The 25,617-nt window shown below is 39.3% G+C and overlaps 1 protein-coding gene across 2 annotated transcripts in view; it reads left to right on the forward strand.

Annotated features, from left to right (window-relative positions):
• grik3 (glutamate ionotropic receptor kainate type subunit 3) overlaps positions 1-25,617 on the forward strand; it is a 129,178-nt gene that overhangs the window by 89,168 nt on the left and 14,393 nt on the right. For both annotated transcript variants that reach the window (XM_058054178.1, XM_058054179.1), the window contains 4 exons: positions 828-941; positions 5,052-5,255; positions 13,834-14,057; positions 20,621-20,739. In XM_058054178.1, coding sequence (XP_057910161.1) covers positions 828-941; positions 5,052-5,255; positions 13,834-14,057; positions 20,621-20,739 — 661 coding nt within the window. The remainder of the gene's footprint in view (positions 1-827; positions 942-5,051; positions 5,256-13,833; positions 14,058-20,620; positions 20,740-25,617) is intronic.

Consider the following 25,617-nt stretch of genomic DNA (forward strand, 5'->3'; position numbering starts at 1 on the left):
TATATCAAAGCATCTTCTTGCTGGAAAATGTTGACTTGTGAGACATCATCCTCTGCTGGACTAAATAGTGGCAACATTTTTTTTCCAATGCAGATAGTGCCATCAAACTACATTTTATTTGAATTGCTATTTAAAAAAAACACATTTACAATTACAGCAGTGAAAATAAATGTTTAAACTTGTGGGATATGATGAACTGTGAGGGGATCTACTGTATGAGATTATTATTTTCAGAGGAATGTAAAATGTATAATATTTGTGTAATAATATTTTACACTAATAATTATGACACAAATTACCGTATTTTCTGTACTATAAGTCGCTCCAGAGTATAAGTCGCACAAGGCCAAAAATTCATAATTAGGTAGAAAAAAAACATACATAAGTCACACTGGAGTATAAGTCGCATTTGACCGAAACATTACGTATCTGCAAGGCAAGTTCTAACATGAATAAAAGAATAGAGAACAGGCTGAATAGATGTAAGATATGCTAACACAATGGTTATTCAGCGACACCAAAAATAAACATGAACAGAAAAGGTGTCCAGTGTTTATGTAACATAAACAGTTTTTTTCATTTATAAGTCGCTCTGGAGTATAAATCGCAGGAACAGCCAACCTATGAAAAAAAGTGTGACTTATAGTCCAGAAAATACGGTATTTGTGTAATAATATAATTATTACACCATTACTATTATTATTACTATAACACTAAATATTTAATTATTACATACATCATGGGTTACATCATACAACTAACTAATAACACTAATAATCACAGTCCATGCCAAGGACACACTCCCTAATGCTTTTCGTCTTCCACAGGTTGGGAAGTGGAGTGCGTCGGGAGGTCTCAACATCACAGAAGTGCCCAAGCGAAAAGGGATGAACATCACAGATTCCCTGGCTAACCGGTCGCTTCTCATCACCACCATCCTGGTAAGTCAACAAAGTATGACCCGCCATCAAACATGTCATTTTCTATCTTGTACTTAGTCGATGACACTCACATACAGGCGCCTTGTTGGCCTTTATGTTTTAGCAAGGTACCACAAAAGTTATAATTAGATGTATATCTGGCGTATGACTAGGAGGCAGAACATTTCCCCTTACCAGTGAAGTAGCTTAGTGAATTGGATACATTTCAATAATTAGCTACAGATTACATTCAGTTGATTTGTTGTCGTTATGACAGTTACTACGACCCTGACCTTATAAAAATATTGCATCAATATAAAATGAATGAGGAATATATTTTTTATTTGGTTTATACTAAATCTGCAGAATTGACTATACAATTAACAGAAAGTCCACCTTGATTTTCTCATGACTATCTGTTTTAGCATTAGCCAATGAGCATGTTAAAGTCGGCAAATATCTTAATATGAATCTGAAATGTTGTACAACTAACAGTATTTGTAATAAAAAAAAACATTTCTTAGAAAATTAGGCCGTAATAATATTGAGTTTTCATGGCCTTGATAATATTCCTAACACCAAGCGTAATGCCAGCCAAGTCATAACCAAGTCATAGCAGTAAATTATACATTTTCCCATCACATGCCTCTAATCATAGTACTTGAGATTCGTCCCAGGCAAAGAGGTCAACACTAAATGACCCAAGTTTCATTTGATATGTTAATGCATGATAGCATTAAAACAGTTTGGGTGCAGAGAACCTTTTTAAAAGTATGTATAATAACATGTTCTGCCCAAAAGAGCATAGCGATCCCTCACAGCAATTGAATTTTTTTTTCAAAATTTGGTGAATACGACAAAATGCTTAGTTGGTGCTGACACATGTTCTCAGTGAACCTCTTTAGGACAGATCTACTTAGCATGATAAACACTGTCATTATGCCTGACCTGAATGCCGCAATTACATCAAGCGGGGGTCAAGACATAACACAATTAGTGCCAATCACGTGACAAATGCGTTGACTTCAGGAGATCACATGAAAATATGTATATGTGCTATAAAAGTTGGATTATAATAAAGTATTTTTTTTTTCAAGTGAATTTTCAATATCAACAGTCATTAGTTCAAGGTCGTAAAACAGCCTACTTTCAATTTGCAGGGTGGTGGGGGGAATCTTAAACTTTAATATCAATCTCGCCTCTTTGCATAATGACACGGCGGCAAACCGACGGCAGTGATGCGTGAACGAGACGTCTGACAGCTTTATAGCGATAACTTTGTTGAAGAGATTAAGGAACTTAATGTGTTTTCTCCCCTTACATTAATTGTTTGCACTCCATTGCCTGTAATGTCTCCGCACGGGCCCGCCTCCCCCTCCTCAACGCCGCCGCCATGCACACCCATGCTGCGACGACTGGTAGAAACACTTTGATTTGAGTCCAAACCGTGGGGGAATAGCAAGGAGTGGAAGACTCACAAACAGATGGTAATGACTTCGCTCAACACGCAAACTTTTTGATCAAGTTAATTGGACAACTTGGGCGAAGTTTGTGGCAAAGCGTTTGGCACCCGAAACACATTGTCATCAAGTATTCATATTGTATTTATCTTAAAGAACGCTCTAATTGCATGCTGAAGTGGCTTTAGGTTTAGAGAGCACAATGTAGCATAAAGGTGGTTGCTATGCCAACCTGTGCTTTTTTATGCATTTTATTTATTTAATAAAGAATGAATACAACAATAACATCTACATAACAATTATTCTACCGCTCAATGAAAAGGCACAAACTGTCTGTGACCCTGCTTGACTTCCAAGTTGTTCTACTCTAACACTTCTAATCGCATTTGTTGTTCACTTCATTTGTGTATCGGTATTTTTATTTGGATTTATACATTTCATGGGTTCTTGCTCCGTGTATGTGCATCCATCACACTACGTTTTACAGAATTTGTGTATGTTTAACTACTTTTCAAGTAGCTCTTCAAAGGGTTCATTCATTTATTATAAACTCCTATACTGACAAAATTAGAAAGTGGGGTTCGGCAGTAGTCTGGAAGTGCTTGGGAGTGAGACCAATCACAGCAGAGTGGGCGTGCCCGGAGGCGGGCCATGCGTGGACTAAATTTTTGAAATCCAAAGAATGAAAAGGCACAAACTGTCTATGACCCTGCTTGACTTCCGAGTTGTTCTACTCTCAAACCTCTAATCGCATTTGTTGTTCACTTCATTTCTGTATCGGTATTTTTATTTGGAATTGTACATTTCATGGGTTCTTGCTCCGTGTATGTGCATCCATCACACTACGTTTTACAGAATTTGTGTATGTTTAACTACTTTTCAAGTAGCTCTCCAAACGGTTAATTTATTTAATATAAACTCCTATACTGACAAAATTAGAAAGTGGGGTTCGGCAGTAATCTGGAAGTGCTTGGGAGTGAGACCAATCACAGCAGAGTGGGCGTGCCCAGAGGCGGGCCATGGGTGGACAAAATTTTGGAAATCCAAAAAAATACAGCTGGAATAGATGTAAGTTCTGGAAGATATTGTAAGCTTTATGTGTGGGTTATTGTGTGTAGCTGCTCTATAGGAGTCTGGAGAGAGCGGGTGACAGATAAGGCCAAGAAAATTATGAGCCAACATATTGGCCACATAATTCTGTCTGATGTCCTTAAGCAGGTGCTATGTTGAGCATGAATTGTCCATTGTAATGGTAATGGTTTTATTTCATTTGAACATGCATCAGATTACAATTGAGTGCATCACATAATCAGTTCACAGTTCCACATGTCCAAAAGGAGTAGGAAGAAGCAAAGCTTATTAAATCCTACCCCTCCATCTGGTACTTTTACAATCAGTAACCGTTACATTTGTTCACTTCCTGCTTTCCGTAATACAGTTTAAAGGGTTTTTTTTTTATTTATATTTTGTAATTCTTTGTTCCGTACCGAAGTACGAGGTGATATAATAATAATAATAATAATAATACATTTTATTTGTATAGCGCTTTTCAAGATACTCAAAGACACTTTACAAAAGAATGAAGTTGAATAGAGCAAGTAAACAGAATAAAAGACACACCAAAATACAACATTCATTGGTTAGTACACAGTTAAAAAAGCGGGGGCGGGGCACAGCAGTCAGATATAGAAGAAATTGAAGAATATGACCATACAATGACATTATGTGTACCACAGTAACTGTCAACTGGATATCTTTGTATGACGTCCCAAAAGAACCACGACCCCCTTAATCGTATCTAAAATACAGAAAATACATACAACCATCAATAAAGCCTCATTTTCCAATCTCCACCCCACTTTGGGAACCACTGCTTTAAAGCTACTGTTTACGTAAACGTCCATTTTAAGACTCAAAGGAGGTTCCAGCTACCGTACGTCATTATGTAAGCAAACAGCCGTAGTGACATTTATCCGATTTCAGTTCAAAATTATCGCGTATGAACAAACCGACCTTCACTAGAAAACTAACCACATCTTCTGATCTCACTTTGTAAGTTGTATATATTTAACTACTGAAGGCAATAAATTCCATTACAGACATTTCATGGCTGGCTTTGCGCACACAATTGCAGGTTTCCCTGAATGTGCACTAAATTAGGCAAATCATTCAAGAGTTATTCTGATTTAGTCACTGCGAAAAGTCAGGTCGCTGTCCTTCAGCAGGCTGATGAAGGCGGTGTTGTAGCAGGCATGTTCCATTTTACTACAGCATTCTGTTCCTAATCAAGCTTTTTTTTACAGCCCAAATGATGAGCAGCCAGGCAGGATATTACAGGCTAGTAAATAGTGTCAGTTACCTGACCATAAAATGAACCAGCTATATAGGTCAATGCATAGCAGTGTGACAGAAGGCTTAGTTAGCTCAGTGTCACACGACAAGTGCATTTGGAGAATATCAACATTTTTTGCAATTTAAAAGAGTTTTATTCCACATATTAAAAAAACATCCTTTTGCATATTCTAATATGAAACTTGAATGCGCTGTCTCTACCTGTTAAATGCAACAACCCCTCATCCACTTAGTTCCCTTTGCATCAATTAGGCTTCAATGTTCTGTAGCAAATTGAAAAGGCCAACCTTGCCGATCGCTTTTTCTATTTGATGTACAGGAGGAGCCATACGTCATGCTTAAGAAATCTGACAAGGCGCTGATCGGGAACGACCGCTTCGAAGGCTTCTGCATTGACTTGCTGAAGGAGCTGGCGATCATCCTGGGCTTCACCTATGAGATCCGGCTGGTGCCCGACGGGAAGTACGGCTCTCAGGATGACAAGGGCCAATGGAATGGCATGATACGGGAACTGATAGAACACGTAAGTGGTGGATTCCTAATTTTGTGCTTCCGAACATTACTAAACTGATGTGTTTGATTGAAAAATACTGAAGTACAAGGTGATAGTGTTCTATCACTGGTTCCTGCCCAACTTAACTCAAGTGGACCAAAATAGCTAAAGTCGGTTTTTGTGACAAAAGGTTTCATAGAATTAGTTTTGTGGTTTGTACATAATTTTGTACATTTTTTTCCGAACAATCAATCAAATGTTAAGGTTTTTTACTTAGCTACAGCATTTTTTTTTTAGATAAGAAAATCTACAATGTCTATCAACTAATCAGGTAATGAAGTTGTAACCGATGCCAGTGGTTCTCCGAACAAACAATGAAATATTAAGCTTGTTTACTTAGCTTCAGCATTTTTTTTAGATAAGAAAATCTACAATGTCTATCAACTAATCAGGTAATAAAGTTGTAACCAATGCCAGTGGTTCTCCGAACAAACAATCAAATGTTTTTTTTTTTTTTTTTTTTACTTAGCTTCAGCAGTTTTTTGGAGATAAGAAAATCTACAATGTCTATCAACTAATCAGGTAATAAAGTCGTAACCGATGCCAGTGGTTCTCTGAACAAACAATCAAACATCAAGCTTTTTTACTTAGCTTTAGCATTTTTTTTTAGATAAGAACATCTACAATGTCTAGCAACTAATCAGGTAATAAAGTTGTAACCGATGCCAGTGGTTCTCAATTATGTTCTTTCATGCCCCCACTGGGGGAACAAAAACTTTTCTTCTTCCGCTTATCCATGGTCAGGTGCACCTGCTCCGGGCTTATGAAAATAAAGCCCTATGAGTTATTTTTGTCTACAGGGCTCTAATAATGTTAAAAAAACGTACGAAGAAAGTAATTTTTTCCATGCGGAACTACGGAAATACTCAGTTTATTAATATTGAATCCTACTTTGCGGAAATTCATGGTCAGTTCTGGAACCAATGAACCGCGATAATCAACGGATGCCTTTGCATATATATATTTTTCAACAATTAGATATGCACGTTCTCCGAACCTGAGTTCTTTACAAATATATGTAATACTGCAACATATTGAGAGGGGAGTAATATTTTAACAAGTTTATGTCAGCCATACACATGCACAAGTGTACCTAATGTTGTGGCCAGTCAATGCAGGTTATATGTATTGAGTTGTTGAGTGTCTGCGCAACAAGTTTACCAAGTAGCTTTAGATACAAACCAAAATAGTGGCAAGCTAATTATAACAATTTTCTTATAATTCAATACACAGCGTTGTAATGGACGCTACATTTCTGTAGCCACATTTTTATTCAATTTGCATCAAAATGTATTGGGTTCTTGCCCAGACTATCTACGGCTATGCCACAAAATTCCATATCATTTGAACGTGTAATTTTTCGTATTCATCAAAACAACACCTTTGCCTTGGAAAACATGAAATGGCCTCTAGGAAAATGGGTCCTCCATCCCTCTGCTCTGTTTTTTCCCTTGAGCTCTAGAACAAATACATTTTATCACATCTATTGTATGGTAATGACGTATACAGCATCCATTAGCTCACTAAAACGTCATCGGAGGTCACGGCCGCCTGTGTCAAAACCTCCAAAAACCCTCCAGCACTGTGAAAAACAGCCTCACATCCAAAGTGATGGTGGCAATTCTCTACTGGCATTTCCTAAGTGTCCCCGTCAATGCTCTGCCTTTGTCCTCGGCAGCCCCACCGGGTCAGCGCTGTACTCAGCTGAAAACTTGTAATAGCTTAAATGGCATTTAGTGCAGGGAATGGTGTGGCAGAAGTCAATGGCTTGGCTGCTGAAAGGGTTGAAGGGAAGGTGGGCAGCACTTTTCTCTGTGCAAGCTTTTTTTTTTTTTTTTTTTTTTTTACTCTACTCCCGTGTTGATAACAATAACCTTGAGGGGAACAAATGGATTACGACAGGCTGCAAATGCTGGCAGGAAATGAAGAAGCATGACCCCGTCATTTACCAGCACAAGCGCTCTTTGTTTTTTTATTTTTATATTTGCTCTCGAGTGTTGTTTTAAAATAGTAAAAAAAAATCAGGTTTGTTCTCACAAGGGCACAGCACTAGCAATTGAAACTATTGGAGTTTTTAATGCAGCCATTTAAACGCATTTATTGAATTTACGACCGCCATATAGAGCCTTTGCATCAGTGCATTGCCGCAGAAGGGAAACTATACAGCAAGTTATTGCTTTCACTGCACCTTCTCACACAATCAAGGGTACGTGGCTTTCCTTTTGTGAATTCTTAGACTGGACTACATTGTGGTCTGGTGGTTTTCACCTCCTTTCTGTGTATGGATGAGCTCGGCAGAATTCAATGGAGCAAAAACTGAGCTTTGGAAGGCCAATTTGGTGACCGATTTGTATACCAAAAAAACGGGTTGCATAATTTAATTTACTGCCACATCAGCATTACTAAAATATGATATGACACAAGATCGACTATATATCTTCTTTCTCTCTCTTTCGGCCTTTCCCTTCAGGGGTCACCACAGCAAACCAATCTCCTCCATCCAACCCTGTCTTCTGCATCTGTCTCTCTCACACCAACTACCCTCATGTCCTCCTTCACTACATCCATAAACCTCCTCTTTGGTCTTCCTCTATGCTTCCTACCTGGCAGCTCTAAACGCAGCATCCTTCTACCAATATATTCACCATCTCTCCTCTGGACATGTCCCAACCATCTCAGTCTGGCCTCTCTGACTTTATCTCCAAGGCCTCTAACATGTAATGTTCCTCTGATGTACTTGTTCCTGATCCTATCCATCCTGGTCACTCCCAATGAGAACCTCAGCATCCGCATCTCTGCTACCTCCAGTTCTGCTTCCTGGCATATATTATAAGACTTCATTAGTTATCTATATTTTGACTATATTATAAGACTTATGTTATAATATTGACTATATATATATACGTATATATATATATATATATATATATATATATATATATATATATATATATACGTATATATATATATATATATATATATATATATACGTATATATATATATATATATATATATATATATACGTATATATATATATATATATATATATATATATATATATATATATATACGTATATATATATATATATATATATATATATATATATATATATATATATATATATATATATATATATATACGTATATATATATATATATATATATATATATATATATATATATATATATATATATATATATATATATATATACGTATATATATATATATATATATATATATATATATATATATAATACATTATATTGACTTGTTCAGCAATTCACTGGCGACAGCTTTGTAACAGACAAAGGCCCTTTATTAAGCACAAGTAACTTTTTAATGATGTTAAAACACACTGCGGGCGGCACAGCAGTCTAGTGGTTAGCGCGCAGACCTCACAGCTAGGAGACCAGGGTTCAATTCCACCCTCGGCCATCTCTTTGTGGAGTTTGCATGTTCTCCCCGTGGATGCGTGGGTTTTCTCCGGGTACTCCGGTTTTGACCCACATTCCAAAAACATGATAGGTTAATTGGCAACTTCAAATTGTCCATAGGTATGAATGTGAGTGTGAATGGTTGTTTGTCTATATGTGCCCTGTGATTGGCTGGCGACCAGTCCAGGGTGTACCCCGCCTCTCGCCCAAAGACAGCTGGGATAGGCTCCAGCACCCCCGCGATAGTAGCGGTAGAAAATGAATGAATGAAAAAACAGCAGGCTTCACTACACATGTTAAAACACAGCCTGGAGCCCCTTTTTTAAGCAAAAATCTATCATCTCTCTCACTTGTTGAGAGACTAAACACTATAACGCTTGCTTTTAAAGTTGCAGCTTGTCATTACATCATGGAGGAAACACCTTTTTCCTCATGCACATGGTGGTGCCTCCGACCTGCCCCCAGGTACAGTAGATGAGCCTGGCCCGTAGATAAACCCAACATCACGGTTATCATCACACTTTTTGCACATTTTTTACACTACAATTTTGATTTCAACAGAAATGTGTATTTGTAACTGCACCACCCTTCACTATAATGTAGCCAGACAAGATACATGGTGATTGTTGCCCAAACGTACAAAGATCACAGCTCTAGATGTGTTGTGAGGGATACAAACAACAGTTGCTGAGGTGAGAGAGGCTTTTTCCTCCCTCCTGTCGACTGGCATAGCGTCTGCTCATAAATCAAAGCTGCATTTGGGAAATTACACAAAACTATTTGACTGACAGCTTTTGAAGGGTAACAAGATCGCGTTTATTAGAATCAGCTGTACACCTTTATTCATATCTGGCATGGCGCGATATTTGTCACAGGCAGAAGGCAGACGTGACAGCGATGGAGTACACTGTTTACCTGTGGTGATGGCGCCATTTAAACATACATAAAGAGCATTTTTAATAAATCTATGATTACCACCGTGCAAACCCAGCCACAAAGGGCGATACTGGGCTAAAGGGCATTGTTTGGAAGGTGCTAAATGATGCAATGGGCCTTGTTAAACTTGATCTAGTCACAATAGATAATGACTTGAATCAAAAGCTAATAGCGCGCTTAGCACATCATCTGTTGCTGCTGTGGCAATTAATCTTGTTGTGCAATAAAGATGCAATGGAAGGTGATCTGTGAAGAAAGACGGTGTGATTTAACTCTTAATGATGAGATTGAGAGCAGTGAAACCTCCTTTGGTTCACAATCCCATTTGTTTGTATCACAAGACAGTTTACAATTAGAGTTTGGAGTGATCTGTTAAATCCGGTTAAAACTTTGTTCATCTTAAAACCTGATAATTGATTAACTGAACAGGCAAGAAGCATTTGAACATGTTAACTGTCATACAAGTGTGGAAATTAACTAATCGCTACGACTAAATAACACAAAATAATGTATTAAAGTAAATATAATGGCAATATAAAATTCATGATTAAGATTCATGAGATGAGGGAAGCCGAATATATCCGCCGTATGGCATGCCGTGGCTGTTTATGGTTGGTTGACATTAGTTGGCATCATACCTTCAGCTGCTGTCCTATTGGTTCCTGGTTCCTATTATGCATGACGTCTTTGATGGGACAATCAATATAAAAATGTACATGCTGGTTTAGACGGTTACATTAAATAGTGGTTGCTGCGATTGTTTACTGCATTGAAATGTGCCTGACACTCTGAAAAACCTGCCTGTGAAGTTTTGCTGTTGGACTGTGCGCCTGTCAGCCAATTTATCACTGCGCGGGATGCGCTTCACATGCGCTGAGAATAGACTGGGTTGGAGCTGGTGAGCTTTCAGCGTAATTTTGGTGCACTGTTTTATCACAAAGTTTTCACGGCAGCAAGCTGTAAATGTGGACACCACCCCTGGTGTGCCACCACACCCATTTCGGCACAGCCCAGTCTACCAGATTACCAAATTGGTTGCGCACAGTGGTGCGCTGGACGAAATGACCACTGGTAGTTTAGTCTCTTCATATCACCATTAAATAATCATTAAAGAATCAGGAAGACACAAGGGTGTACATTACTGTTCATTATTTTTTTTTATATTTTATTTGATTATATATTCCACCCTCGGCCATCTCTGTGTGGAGTTTGCATGTTCTCCCTGTGCATGCGTGGGTTTTCTCCGGGTACTCCGGTTTCCTCCCACATTTCAGAAACATGCTAGGTTAATTGGCGACTCCAAATTGTCCATAGGTATGAATGTGAGTGTAAATGGTTGTCTATATGTGCCCTGTGATTGGCTGGCGACCAGTCCAGGGTGTACCCCGCCTCTCGCCCAAAGACAGCGGGGATAGGCTCCAGCACCCCCGCGACCCTCGTGAGGAAAAGCGGTAGAAAATGAATGAATGATTATATATTAAATGGGGCCGCACGGTGGTCGAGTCGTTAGCATGCATGTTTACTCTGGTTTCCTCCTGAATTCCAAAAACATGCTAGGTTAATTGCAGACTCCAAATTGTCCACCTCTCGACAGCTGGGATAGGCTCCAGCATGGCCACAACCCTCGTGAGGATAGGCGGTATAGAAAATGAATGAATTATATATTAAGTGTGTTTATATCAATTGAATACAATTGAATTCATTAGTTTTGATTAATAAATAATAATAATAATAAAACTGAAAGGAAAGCCAAAGTAAAAAACAAAACACACTTGTGGAGCTAAAAGTCATTTGAATTCCAAATTTCATAACTCAGGGGCATTTGACGTAGACAAATTGTGGTCATCTACAATCATACGTTACATAAAAACACACATTGTGATGCTTTGCTGACCATTTTTATGTTGTGCTTATGAGGTCACTTTGTTGCCTTGAGCGTTCAGATGTGTCAGTTTGATCCTTATTGGCGGAGGCGGCAAGACGGGTTGACCCACAGCTGGAAGGCCACAAGTTCAAGCGTCGTACTGGCAGACATGTCTGTCTGGGTGGCCAAAAAAAAACAGCCTTCTTCGACCTCAAAGCATGACCCTCATTACGCTGCTACAATCCACCATTAGCCTTACACGGCCATGTCGTCAGGTGGAAACAAATATCACGCTGTGTGTGCCTTGCTTTTGTTCCAGCGACTAGTTAATCAGACAAATGAAATGTCGAGTGTCCATGCGGTGGATTAAAAATGTATGAATGGTGTTCATTGTAACGCCACGAAGCCCCCCGGGACTGTCTCCATCAGGTGAGAAAAAAGGGAGGTGGTCTGCAGGGAGAACACCGCTAAGCTCACCATCTGCAGTCCCTGATAACGCCAAGCCATGTGGCACGCAGCGGGAGACCGTCAGGTTATTTGGCTTACGCCGCACTCGAGCAGCAAACGGAACAAGGACACGCGTGTATATTAGCACATTCATGTTGGTCGCCGGTCCGAGTAGCCGGCAGGTTGGGTCAAAGCTGAATTTGGCAGCAAGAAGACCTGCAGATGGACTCGTCGTATGCCACATACAAATGAGAATAGTTTAAGAGAGACAGCAGATACTCAGCGGGACACACTGCTGTCTTTCTACCTTCGTTGTACGCCACTGTATTGCCATGGTGACGGCCACAGGCTCAAAAAAACACACACTGCTCATGCTCTACTTCGAAAAGGTAAAATCTAAGCAATGTTGTTTTTCAAGCTTTTCCAGTCCATTTAGGCTACCATGAATTACATACCATGTGTATATACATACAGTATATATACAGTGTATGCTCTAAAAAAATTCCTAATAGTATTGTGCCAACAAACTAAATTAATTATTATATTACTAGATAATGGCTATTTTGCTCAAAATCATTAAACCCTAATTTTTATTGCTTTTATTTACAAAATGTATAAAGGTGTAGTACTCGTGTGCTTCGTATTATACTATTCTGTGCTACTGTCCATTCATTTTGAGTGCAACTGTATTATATAATGTTTCATCTATATTTTATTAGTTTGACAATTTTTTTTACATTTATTTTTAAAATACATTTATTTATAAGCATTTTTTGTAAATATTTAAGTACAGTAATTTTTAGCGATGATGTGCTTTGATCTACAATATATATACAGTCTAAAATATACTACTTAATACACTTCATACGATAAAACAGAAGTTCCTTTAGACAAAAAGTATATCTATTTATTTATTTTTCTTTTTACATATTTTTGTCTTTAAATCTTATTAACTCATTTGTCAGCCATTTTCAGAGAAGAGAACGCCATACTGCCAGAGTTTTGGGGTATTTTTGCTGAACTTTCAATATCCACACAATATTGAGTTTTAGGCCATTGAAACTATGTATCTAACGAAGCTTTAGACTCTATTCTTTCATCAGAAAACAGAGTTGGTTTCTAGCTTTTTTGGGTCTTTATATATCGACAGTCAAACATAGGGTGGTTTCGGCAAAAATGCCTGATTTTAACGAACAAAACAGAGAAAATTAGCTGTATTAACTGTATTTTTTTGTTTTAGTGACACCTCAACATCTGAAGACTTATCTACTTCTATGAAACAACAAAAACAACAAAAAAAAGATGACAAAATAACTACATTTATTCACAGATTTAGAACATAACACAAAACATAACACTAAATAATCATCTATTTACATTTGCATCATTGCAACCTCACCCTTATCCACAGCCAGACAAACTATGTGCTATTGTAAGCTGCCTATATTTTTGACTCTGCTGGATTTCCTTATGTATGTCCCCATTTCCCTCTGTCAGTGTGCATTTCAACAACTTCTTCATATCCAAGCTGTCGATGCCGATCGAAGGAAAATAGAATGGTTGCCCCCTGCTGGGACAGAAATACATTGCCTACAAATTGGAAATTCATACACAAGATGTGTAAGAGGGATCTATAGACATGTTTTTGGCAGTGAATGAGTTTATCATAAATGTATGACTGTAGTTCAAATACATGTACTGTAAGTTGTAATCAGATTCCAGTAGGTCAGCATAAATGAAACGTGACTTTTTGAATGACAGCGTCAAAAGAATTGATTGAAAATTGAAGGAAAATTGGCCATGTTGAGTTACATGTACAAATATAGTCAATAAATATATTTATTTTTGGCTTTTCTATTCCGCAGAGGGCAGACTTGTCAGTGGCCCCCCTTACCATCACTTACATGCGGGAAAAGGTGGTGGACTTTACCAAGCCCTTCATGAGCATGGGCATCAGCATCCTGTACCGTAAACCCAACACCACCAACAACGGCTTCTTCTCCTTCCTCAACCCCATGACCCCCGACATTTGGATCTACATCCTACTGGCCTACTTGGGGGTCAGCTGCGTCCTCTTTGTCATTGCCAGGTAAGTAAAGAAGTTTCCCTCCATCACAGACAAAGCCGCAGCCCATGTGGTGGCCGGGCAGTCATTTAGTCTTTTATCACCGCAGGCTGTGAATCAAGCACACTGGCTAGCCATGGCATGCTGTGCTAGCTGCTGTGGATGTATTATGAATGCTGCTCCAGGCAGTTATGAGTGCACAGCCCAGCGGTGGTCGAAGAGGGGCAGAAGAAAAATCTCCACTTGGGTTGAAAAGTCTTATTTTAGTGTGGAGCATCTAAAGTACAATAAGTCAAGATACAGGATTAAAACCGTTGAGATGCCTTTCAACCACTGTGCCGCGGCACACTAGTGTACCTTGAGAAACCGTCAGGTGTGCCGTGAGGAATTATCCAATATCACTTTTTATAATTAACATTTATTAATCATCATTTGCAAATATTATCTCAATAGCCATTATGTCAATAGTATACATGGACCCAAATATTCCAATTGCATTTGGTTTATTTGCTCAAACGGAAAGAATTGAACAGGGATGGAATATTCCTTTAACCAATCCGATTGAGGTACCTTGTACCCGCTCAAACGGAAAGTTGTCAGGGTGCCTTCTTCTTCGTGGTGTTTTTCTTCTTCTGTTGTTTATTTTTGTATGCATTACCACCATCTGTGAAACAGAATCTAAACCCTTCTATACTTTATTCACAAGTGCAGTTTTATTAAAAAAGAAAATACATATCTACATAAAACATGTCCTGAGTTTAATTATAAAATATTAGCAAGATTGAATTTGATCTTTTCCTGTTTAAATTTATCCCCGGTGCGTTCTTTCAGCGCATGCTCAGATATAACGTAACACGCAGATCCAGACGTTCTCCAGTTTTAAAAATGGAGGCCAACAATCGGCACTGGACTAAGCAAAGTTTGTTTTTGATTCAAACTAAATTTCAAGACTGGACAGACGAAAAACTGGCAATACGGAGTTATTCCAACAAGTGAAAGAAAAACTTGGGGAAGCCGGTATCACATGACTTATTGATGCACGTGTGAGGTCGTGGTGACATTTTGTAACATTTTTGGTTAGAGGTGTGCCACAAGATTTTTCCTATGTAAAAAACCTGCCGTGGCTCAAAAAAGGTTGAAAATCACTGCCTCAACGGACCAATGTGCTGATTTGATTGTGTTGATACTCAATGTATACACGCTTTACCCTCAAGGGTTAAAGTAAATACACACCTGATGATAAAATGCTCGCAATGAAGGCTATTTTTTCGGCAATCACGAGCTCTGATATTAAAAACAACAGCGGTAATAAGTCACCGAATTACTCTCCGATGAGACAAACGCTCAGATTGTCTGAGCTAAATACGATGAATGTGATTTTCCACGTTTCCTGCTGCTTTTCATGCAAAGTGGCACTTGTGGAAAAAAAGGCGCGGCGATGCGAGGAGGATGGTCGAGTGCAACCAGCTGCAGTTCTTATGCGCTCATTAGCTGAGTGCAGGACCTCATGAATTGTGGAGGGGGGCTTTGCGCTGGCATGGGGGAAAAAAATAATGGTGATATCAGGTGGTAGGAGGTCAGCTTTCATAGCTCAAATGTCATAAAAGTGCATCGTGTGAGGCGATAAGGAGACAGCGAGAAAACACTGTTGGCTCCAGGCTGACACGACTTAGATTATATCTTAAAACTGAGGAGGATTCAAGGGGAGAGAAGCAGATTAAAAAATAATAAAAATCATCACTTATTCAATACATAACCCATCTGTTTCTCCATGTTGTAACTATTTATGCTCCACTGTCTCATGACATGGTGACAAAGAAAGAATACCATCATATTGCACACCCATTTTATTCTATATCCAATTATATTTCAATTTATATAAATTTTTGTAGCTATTCGCAGGGATTACTGTCCAAGACCACTCGGGAATAGGAAATAAAGGCAAGTAATTGAGACACCCATCAAAATGTCTACTTCTGACGCTCTAATAAAACCTGAATTATGCTACCGCATCGATGCGCCACCGTATGCTACTCCAGCTGGCTCCTCCCCCTCCAAACACTCCTGCTAGCCTGATGTTACCAATCTCCTCCTATTATGTCTCAGCGTTTTTATTTTAATGTATTTCTTATTATACTTTTATTAGTGTTGTCAAAAATGGTGCAATAATGGCAGTAACAGATGTATTTTATTCATTACGTTATTTTACTTTTTTGCGTGATATATACATATGCGGGCGGCACAGTGGTCGAGTGGTTAGCGCGCAGACCTCACAGCTAGGAGACCAGGGTTCAATTCCACCCTCGGCCATCTCTGTGTGGAGTTTGCATGTTCTCCCCGTGCATGCGTGGGTTTTCTCCGGGTACTCCGGTTTCCTCCCACATTCCAAAAACATGCTAGGTTAATTGGTGACTCCAAATTGTCCATAGGTATGAATGTGAGTGTGAATGGTTGTTTGTCTATATGTGCCCTGTGATTGGTTGGCGACCAGTCCAGGGTGTACCCCGTCTCTCGCCCGAAGACAGCTGGGATAGGCTCCAGCACCCCCGCGACCCTCGTGAGGAAAAGCGTTGTGCAAAACATGTGCATCCACCTCTGTTATGGCGGCAGACGGTAGCATAGTGTAGTGTCGCCACAGAGTCTGACGCTTTTTTCTAACTTTATTCCTATCTGAACATATTGATGGCAGTGCAATTCCAGCACCATATATGTATCTTCAACTAACAGATCACTATCTATCACTACTATTTACAATTTTCACATTTGCAACTGAACGCGTAAAAGCATAACTTTCACTTTGACACAAATTTAGCCAAAATGTCTAAATAACAATGTCACAACATAAATTTGTGTGTTTTACATGAAAAACTATTTAGTTACCAATATAAGACCTTAAACTATTTACAATTTTCACATTTGCAACTGAACGCGTAAAAGCATAACTTTCACTTTGACACAAATGTAGCCAAAATGTCTAAATAACAATGTCATGATCCTTGATACTTTATTCTTTAGTTATTTTTAATGAGCGGTGTGAATTTGGTAATTCAGGCAAAAAAGGCAAATAATCTGTCAGCCTTGTTGACAGTGTTTTCAGTACTACAAGCAGTTTTCCAAATGACGTTACATCACCAGCAAGCAAGCAGACGAAAATAAAAAAAAAACTGTCAGTGACTGAGTGACTGATGCACAATCGTGCCCACTGTCTTGTTAAAAACACTGTGTATTTTTTAAAACAAGTTTAAGATTGCAAGGTGCATACTGCAGCATATTGAGAGGGGTGTAATATTTCAGCCCGGTTATGCCAGCCATATATGCGGAATGCTTGATGCCACCCTTGTACCCAATGAAATACATCTACATTCAAAACATGTGAATTCAACGTATGTTCTGCGGTGTTTTTAATCATGATTAATTAATTTGAAAACTGTGATGAATTAATTACGTCATTTGACAGCCCTGTTTTTTTAAAGTTTTTATTTAAAACTAGATGAAGCAATTTCAGTAGAAATTTTTCACCAAAAGAGCATTCATTTTTAACAGACGAAACATGGCAGAATTTGAAGTGCTGGAAAGTATAAATAAAAAAAAAACAAAAAACAAAACAACAACCTTAAACTATATTAAGAAAGTAGGAAGTGAACAAATGTAACGGTTACTGATTGTAAAAGTACCAGATGGAGGGGCAGGATTTAATAAGCTTTGCTTCTTCCTACTCCTTTTGGACATGTGGAACTGTGAACTGATTATGTGATGCATTCAATTGTAATCTGATGCATGTTCAAATGAAATAAAACCATTACCATTACCATAAATGCATACTATGCCGACAGCGGGATCAAGGATAGAACCAGCAACCAAATACGTACGTATATTGTCCATTCAAAAATAATTCCACAAAATCTGAAATTACATTAAACGTGGGAATAAAAAAAAATAAACAATCATGATAGATAGCAGATGTGTCCTGACTCAGCTGAACATTTTGACGTCGGGTGCGGAAAACATGAGGCGGAATAAAGTAGAGGAATGGATAGATGATTGAAACAAACTCTACGACTTCTAATCTAACAGAAGGTGAAACTAAATGAAACTTCCAGAGTGTCATATTTGTACTCTTAAGACGTTTGCATATGCTTTTTATTCATCACCGCTGACACGTTAGACTGCGGGGCATGTCATTAGTTTGACGTGTAGCTACAGAATGTGCTGGATAAAATACTTTGTAGTCAGCTCCATCGCTCCAAATGAGAAGTGACATGATCTACTTCCACCACATCCCCCATCAGCCCTGTGAAGCATTATGGTTATTATTTATCCCCCTTTTTTTTCCAAAAGGACAAAAAGGGCATTGGATACGTTTTCAGGAGACGTATGAGAGTAAAGAAGGCGGGTGGAGTGTGATTCTTCATATTTATCCAAATAACTTTTAAAGGCGTGACATTTAGGATGTTTTATCTCAGCACCTGCCTCCTGAAAATGACTCAATGTGCAATAAAGGCGCACAGCTTTTACAGCAAGGAAATGGCAACGGATTGCAGGATGCATTCTTTATGGATTTGTTCTTCAGCTTCTCTAATGTGACATTTGACGCCCTTGGATTGTAGTGACAAACAATAATTCAACAACAATCGCTTTAGTTCCATTCTACGAGAATAAGAATCATCATCATCGTTTTAATTGATACTGTCAGAATTGTGTTAACTTTTTTAAAAATATATGATTTGTATTGGTATTGGTGTTGATATTAGCATAGTAGGTACTGGTGCTGCTATTTTTAGTTTGTATTGATGGTGGTGTTTCTTGGTATTGATATGTGTTTTCTATAGATAGTTTGGTATGGTATTGGTATTTTTTTTTTGGTTGGTGTTGGTATTGATGTTGGTAGCTAGTACTGGTATGGATGTTAGTAATTACAGTAAACCTCGGATATATCGGAAATTCGCTCACAACGGACAGATAAAAAAGAACCAATTTTTCTGTAATGCATTTCCAATAAAAATTCATTGCATATATCGGATTTTTTATAACGGATTTCACCTATTTCGGACAAAATCTCCAGTCCCGTTCCAATGCATTTCCATTAAATTTCCCCCGCATATATCAGATGGCTGCATCGTGGCGCTCCGATTCGCCGAATCGTGACAGGCCGCTATACGACGTCATTTGCAGCGTTTGCAGCGTTGCCTGCGCGTCCAGGTACATTGGAAACATAGTCAAGGAAGTGCCTTTTTATAACGGATGAAATCCGATTTACACATATACCGGATATAAATCCGATATATGTGTAAAACGGACATTTTCCGGTATACGCATATAACGGATTTCGCTTATATCGGACAAAACCAGTGGGAACAATTGAATCCGATATATCCGAGGTTTACTGTAGTTTATTGGTATTCTATCAGTATTGGTGTTGATATTGGCATTGATGTTGGTATCGTTGTCTGGTATTGGCATTTTCTACTGGTATTGGTAGTTTTTTTTTGGTAGCTATTGATGTTGGTAGCTGCTATTGGAATTGTTGTTGGTAATGGTATTTTTTTTTATTGGTTTTGACATTTTATTGGTATTTTGTATTGGGATTGGGATTTTTTTTATAAGTATGGGTATGGGTGTTGGTATTGGTATCGTTGTCTGGTATAGGCATTTTCTACTGGTATTTTTTTATTGATATTGGTATTGATGTTGGTAGCTACTATTGGAATTGTTGTTGGTGATGGTATTTTTTATTGGTTTTGACATTTTATTGGTATTTATGTATTGGCATTGAGATTTTTTTTCAATTAGCATTTATATTTCCAAAATAAAATATTAAAAATAAAAATGCATCAATTTTCTATGCCGCTTATCCTCATTAGGGTAGCGATGGTATGCTGGAGCCTATCCCAGCTGACTTTGAGACACAGGGTACACCCTGGACTGGTTGCCAGCCAATCACAGGGCACATATAGACAAACAACCATTCACACTCACATTCATACCTATGGACAATTTGGAGTCACCAATTAACCTAGCATGTTTTTGGAATGTGGGAGGAAACCGGAGTACCCGGAGAAAACCCACGCATGCACTGGGAGAACATGCAAACTCCACACAGAGATGCCCAAGTCAAGATTCAATCCCAGGTATCCTGATTGGCCAACATGCTAACCACTTGTCCACTCTGCGGAGTATAATAAAAATCCATCCATCCATTTTCTATGCCGATTGTCCTCACCAGGGTCGTGGGGGTATATTGGAGCCTATCCCAGATGACTTTTGGCCGAGAGACAGGGTACACCCTGTACTGGTCGCCAGCCAATCCCAGGTCACATATAGACAAACAACCACAACTACTACCACTATTGCTACCACTACTACTTTTGTAAAATTTTCCTTGAAGAAGCTTGTACTTGAGTGCATTTTTTTTAGACTGCAACTCCCCTCCCACTTTTGCAGACTTCCCGTTCTGACAGTATTGTTACTTTTCTGCTCAAAGTTGACATGACTGAACTACAAAATAGCTCCAAGTCTGAGAACAGTTTTCTCATTGTTGTTAGACAATGTAACTTTTGACTCAAAAAACTCAACTTCCTGCTTCACAGGTTCAGCCCATACGAGTGGTATGACGCCCACCCCTGCAATCCGGGATCCGACGTGGTGGAGAACAACTTCACGCTCCTGAACAGCTTCTGGTTTGGAGTGGGTTCCTTGATGCAACAAGGTACGGCATGGTGCCCCCTCCTTGGCTGTCAAAAACAATCCCCCTTCACCTCATCTTCTCGCTTTTGTCTCCGCACCGCTAGCTTCCACTTCCTGCCTCTCTAACTGACAAGATTTTTTATTTTTTTTTACGAGATGTTCAGCCGTCAGGAACGACTGTGGTGCTCCGTCTTTCCTGACATAGCGGGGCGCTTGTCGCCCACCTGCTGTTTTGAAAGAAAAAAAAAAAAAGAGTGAAGCTTGTCAGACATTGTCAGGTGAGGCTAGACGGTGTTGCAAGCGTTTATTTCCCGTCGCTGACCCCTCATGTGGTGCCTTCAGGGTGTTGGGTCACACACACACACAAAAAAAATAATGGTACATTGGAGGACAAGTTTGACAAATGCCAGCTGTCGGCAAAGCTACAACTGGCAGGTGTGGTATAGTCAGAAGTGCTTAATTAGGCATTGGGTAACCACCGTATATTATTCACATGCCTCACTTGTGATTAAGATGAAAAGAGAATAAAATCATGCAAATACAAGGTTAATATTATGTTATACTTTACAATAGTGTACCACGTATATTAAAAATAAGCGTTATGTGATCGCTCCTTGCAGGGTTTTTATTGATTACTGGAAATAATCCACAAAGTTTGAGAAATAGCAATAAAACAGCAGCAATAGAAGTGATAGTGCAAGCAAACAGGCCATGTTTGGAGGGTTAAATGTGAGTGAAGGCCAGCGGGGACCAGGATGAAGTAGTGGAAATATCACTCCAGTGCAGTATAGATGGCCCAGGGTGTATTTACACTTTTCAACATCTCAGGAAGCTAACAATACACGTCACGGAACACACCTATATCATTGTATAAATGTTCTGTTAATATATGTATACTAATAGATACATTCATGATAACATGCAATACCCACAGTATTATTATTAAAAAAAACATATGGCGTTACTTCCTTCAATAACAGTAGTGTATCAATCGCTTCTGTTTGATACTACAAATCATGGTAGGATATGAGAGCTGCCGCCACCGACTACTTTTAGACAAATGAGGAACCAGAGCCATATATTTTTGAGTCTGGATATATGGAAGAAGAAGAGAGAGTGAAACTTTGTAGCAGATTGGGTCGGGTGCAAGTCATTACAACAGAATGACTTTGTGATGTAAATGTGTCATACTGACTGGAAAGGAATGTGGTATACATAATTGAGAATTGTTAGTGCTAACAAACTGCAATTTTCAAATGCATAAATGGCAAGTATGGAAGAGAAACTGCATTGGAAGGACTGCGCTGCTCTTTGGGCGAGAGGCGGGGGTACACCCTGGACTGGTCGCCAGCCAATCACAGGGCACATATAGACAAACAACCATTCACACTCACATTCATACCTATGGACAATTTGGAGTCATCAATTAACCTAGCATGTTTTTGGAATGTGGGAGGAATACACGCATGAAAACCTAAGCATGCACTCCACACAAAGATGGCAGAGGGTGGAATTGGTCTCCTAGCTATGAGGTCTGCGCGCTAACCACTCTACCGCCGTGCAGCCCTATTTAAATTATATATTTTTTATCCAATTATTTTCTAGGTTACAAATTGAATTTTTAATGTATTTCAATAAGACCGAGTGGAAAAAAGCTGCTAAAAATATCCGTACTGTGGATCTTTGTCTGTTTTTTTCAATAAAACTTTCAGTGGAAAGATAAACAAAATTAACATTGTAAGTCGTCACTAGTCAAAATTGTCAGGTCATAAAATGTTTAACCTCAGAGTAACAAAACAAACCAAGGAGGAGGCTTTTGTATGTCAGTGCAGTGGATAGCAAAAACACATTGGAGGTTCCTGTTCATTGACTGCCATGTAACCACACAGCGGTTCTGCCAATTTGTCGGTGCAGGCATGCAGGGCTTTGAACGCACCACAGAGAAGAATCGCTACCAAATGAGCTAGTTAGTCACCAGATGGATGGATGGTTAGAAAGATGGATACTGTAGATAGACAGACACACCAAGTGTGCGAGTTTTCACTCATAGGTGAGTTTTGTTTGTGTCACATAAACAAGGCTTCTTCCTGCGCTCGCCTGCCAAACGCGGTGACAGCAGCTGAGACGGAAGCCATTTCCTTGACGTGTTTAAAATGCAAATGGTTGTGTTTGAGGGGAAAAAGGGAAAAAGAAGAAAAAGAAAACGAGCAGCTTGTCTGTGGGAGTGAGGTGTCATACACAACACGAGGAACACAGAAGACGCTCAGTACTTCAAATGTGACTCGCACTCAGCAACAAACATATGTCTGATCATTTCCTGTGAAGGAAATGTGAACAAAAGTAGTAGAATCTACCATATGCTCCGCAAGGTTTCGACGTTCGTTCAATCCACGTACATCAGCATAATAAAAGAAAATCGGATTTACGTAGATGTAGCATTCAAGTGCGTATTAGGTATAGTTTATGTAAGGCTGTTGTACGTTCCACTATCCTCCGGAACGTACGTGTGTGGGCATCAGCCCGCTCACTTCAAATGCCAATATTGGCTTCCTAGGGGGCGGCACCGTGGTCGAGTGGTTAGCGCGCAGACCTCACAGCTAGGAGGACAAGGGTTCGATTCCATCCTCGGCCATCTCTGTGTGGAGTTTCCCCGTGCATGCGTGGCTTTTCTCTGGGTACTCCGGTTTCCTCCCACATTCCAAAAACATGCTCGGTTAATTGGCGACCCCAAATTGTCCATGGGTGTGAGTGTGAATGGTTGTTTGTCTATATGTGCCCTGTGATTGGCTGCCGACCAGTCTGGGGTGTACCCCGCCTCTCGCCCAAAGACAGCTGGGATAGGCTCCAGCACCCCCGCGACCCTTGTGAGGAAAAGCGGTAGAAAATGAATGAATGAATGGCTTCCTACAGCTATCGTGACAAGAAGAACCAGAGTATACAGTAGGACAAGCCGCCTGCCGTGGCCGCGCAAGGTGCATTAATGTCGGACACACTGCCGTCCATGGCATGACAACCACCGGCATGTATCATGTGCCATGCCAATGTACACATTATATTTGCGACATACGCGATTTGTATTCCAATTTCCTTCCTACAAGCTTTGCGGGTCTGAAAATGAGTGTGATCTACGTGTATATATATTTTGTGATTTTATTCATTTTTACACGTAGGAGCTCATACGGCGACTTGTGACTTACAAGAGTCAAACTTCTTGTGTTTAATAACAGCGCCAACATTTATCCGAAAATTAATAACACAGACGGGGTGCATGTTTTGACCAATTTTTACCTTTTTCTATGCTGTGATCCACGAGTAGAAGAGTTAGCTCACACAAAGGACACCCCACCGTGACTTGTTTTATTCTAGAACAAAGGTAGCTTTGGGATACTGGACACTGGGGGCAATGTCAAACATTTATCCTTGATTAGCATCAAGATTTGGATCCTCACTTTATTAGCATAATAGCAAAGAATAACACAGCATTCCCTTTGAATCACCAAACAATGCAGCACTTTTTGTACGTAATTGGCTCATTTTTTTTTTTTCCGTGCAAAGTGATATGACTACAAAGGACATGCGGATGCTATAAATGTTTGTTTGGTTTTTTAACTCCTTTTCAAAGTTATTTGGGTCGGATCAAAGGAAAACTTCACTTTTTTGTGAAGAAAAACATGAACACGCATCTTTCGCTTTTCTGTGTGTGTTCTAAATAGACAAAAATTGGCAGGTAGTGGGAATAACCTAGTCCTCCCGTAGCGCTCTTTATTAACACACCTCCAAAGAGGTTTTCATTTTAATACTTATTACGTAGTGTTTTGCTTAATGTTTAATGGACAAAATAAGAGATTAATAAATCCAATCCAATCCACTTTATTTATATAGCACATTTTATAAACAGAGTTTCCAAAGTGCTGCACAGACTAGTAAAAATAAAAAGTAATAATCCAAAACTAAAAGATCATTTAAGAAATAAAATAGTAAAATATATGTTAAAATATTAAAAAACAAGAAACAAAGCAATAAAAGTATAAAAAAAATTAAAACGAAGAACTAAAAGACTCACTCCGAGTTAAAAGCCAGAGAATAAAAGTGGGTTTTAAGACGAGTCTTAAAGCTTTCGATGTTGGGGGCCTTTTTTTACTTGGGAGGGGAGAGAGTTCCATAGTTTGGGGCCAACCACAGAAAAGGCTCGGTCCCCCCTGGTTTTAAGTCTCATCTTAGGCACCACAAGTTGGAGTTCGCCCTCGGACCTCAGTAACCGTGCTGGAGAGTAAATTTGAACGAGGTCCGAGATGTATTTGGGTGCCAGCCCCATTCAACGCCTTAAAAACAGGCTGCTGCCTGACGGGATGGCTGTATCTTCCAGCACGCTCCCTGTTGAGTTGGTAAATTCAGCATAGAACTCAGGTAAAAAAAATGTTGAGAGCAAGTGTGCATTGAACGGAGTCTTCCTAGCGATGTTGAGAGTCAGTATCCACTAGTTGACTAACTTTTCAGCCCATTGCCACAACGTTCTACTATACTAGCTATACTATATTTAACCTAGCTTTAACTTTCCCAAACCCACAGTCGATGCAGCAGCAAATCTTGTCGCTAACGTTACTTCTAAGTCATGGCTCGAGACGTGAGGTTAAACATAAAAGTTCGGTGTTAGCTCCTGCCATGCAGCTTAGTTAATATGCAGGTCACGTTACAGTAAATACTATCGAGAAACTGATAATATCTATTTATTTATCTGTACTGTACAGACTGAACTCGAAACTGAAACCCGCGAAATGCAACAAAATGAAGAGCAGCGAAGCGTATTCAAGAGTCAAATTGCATGCTGAGTATGACAAATTCATACGGTTTGCACTCGTAGTGAGTACTCCCTGCCTCTCACGCGCCCCACCTGACGGTC

Source organism: Doryrhamphus excisus, chromosome 17 (assembly GCF_030265055.1).
Source record: "Doryrhamphus excisus isolate RoL2022-K1 chromosome 17, RoL_Dexc_1.0, whole genome shotgun sequence".
Classification (NCBI taxonomy): domain Eukaryota; kingdom Metazoa; phylum Chordata; class Actinopteri; order Syngnathiformes; family Syngnathidae; genus Doryrhamphus; species Doryrhamphus excisus.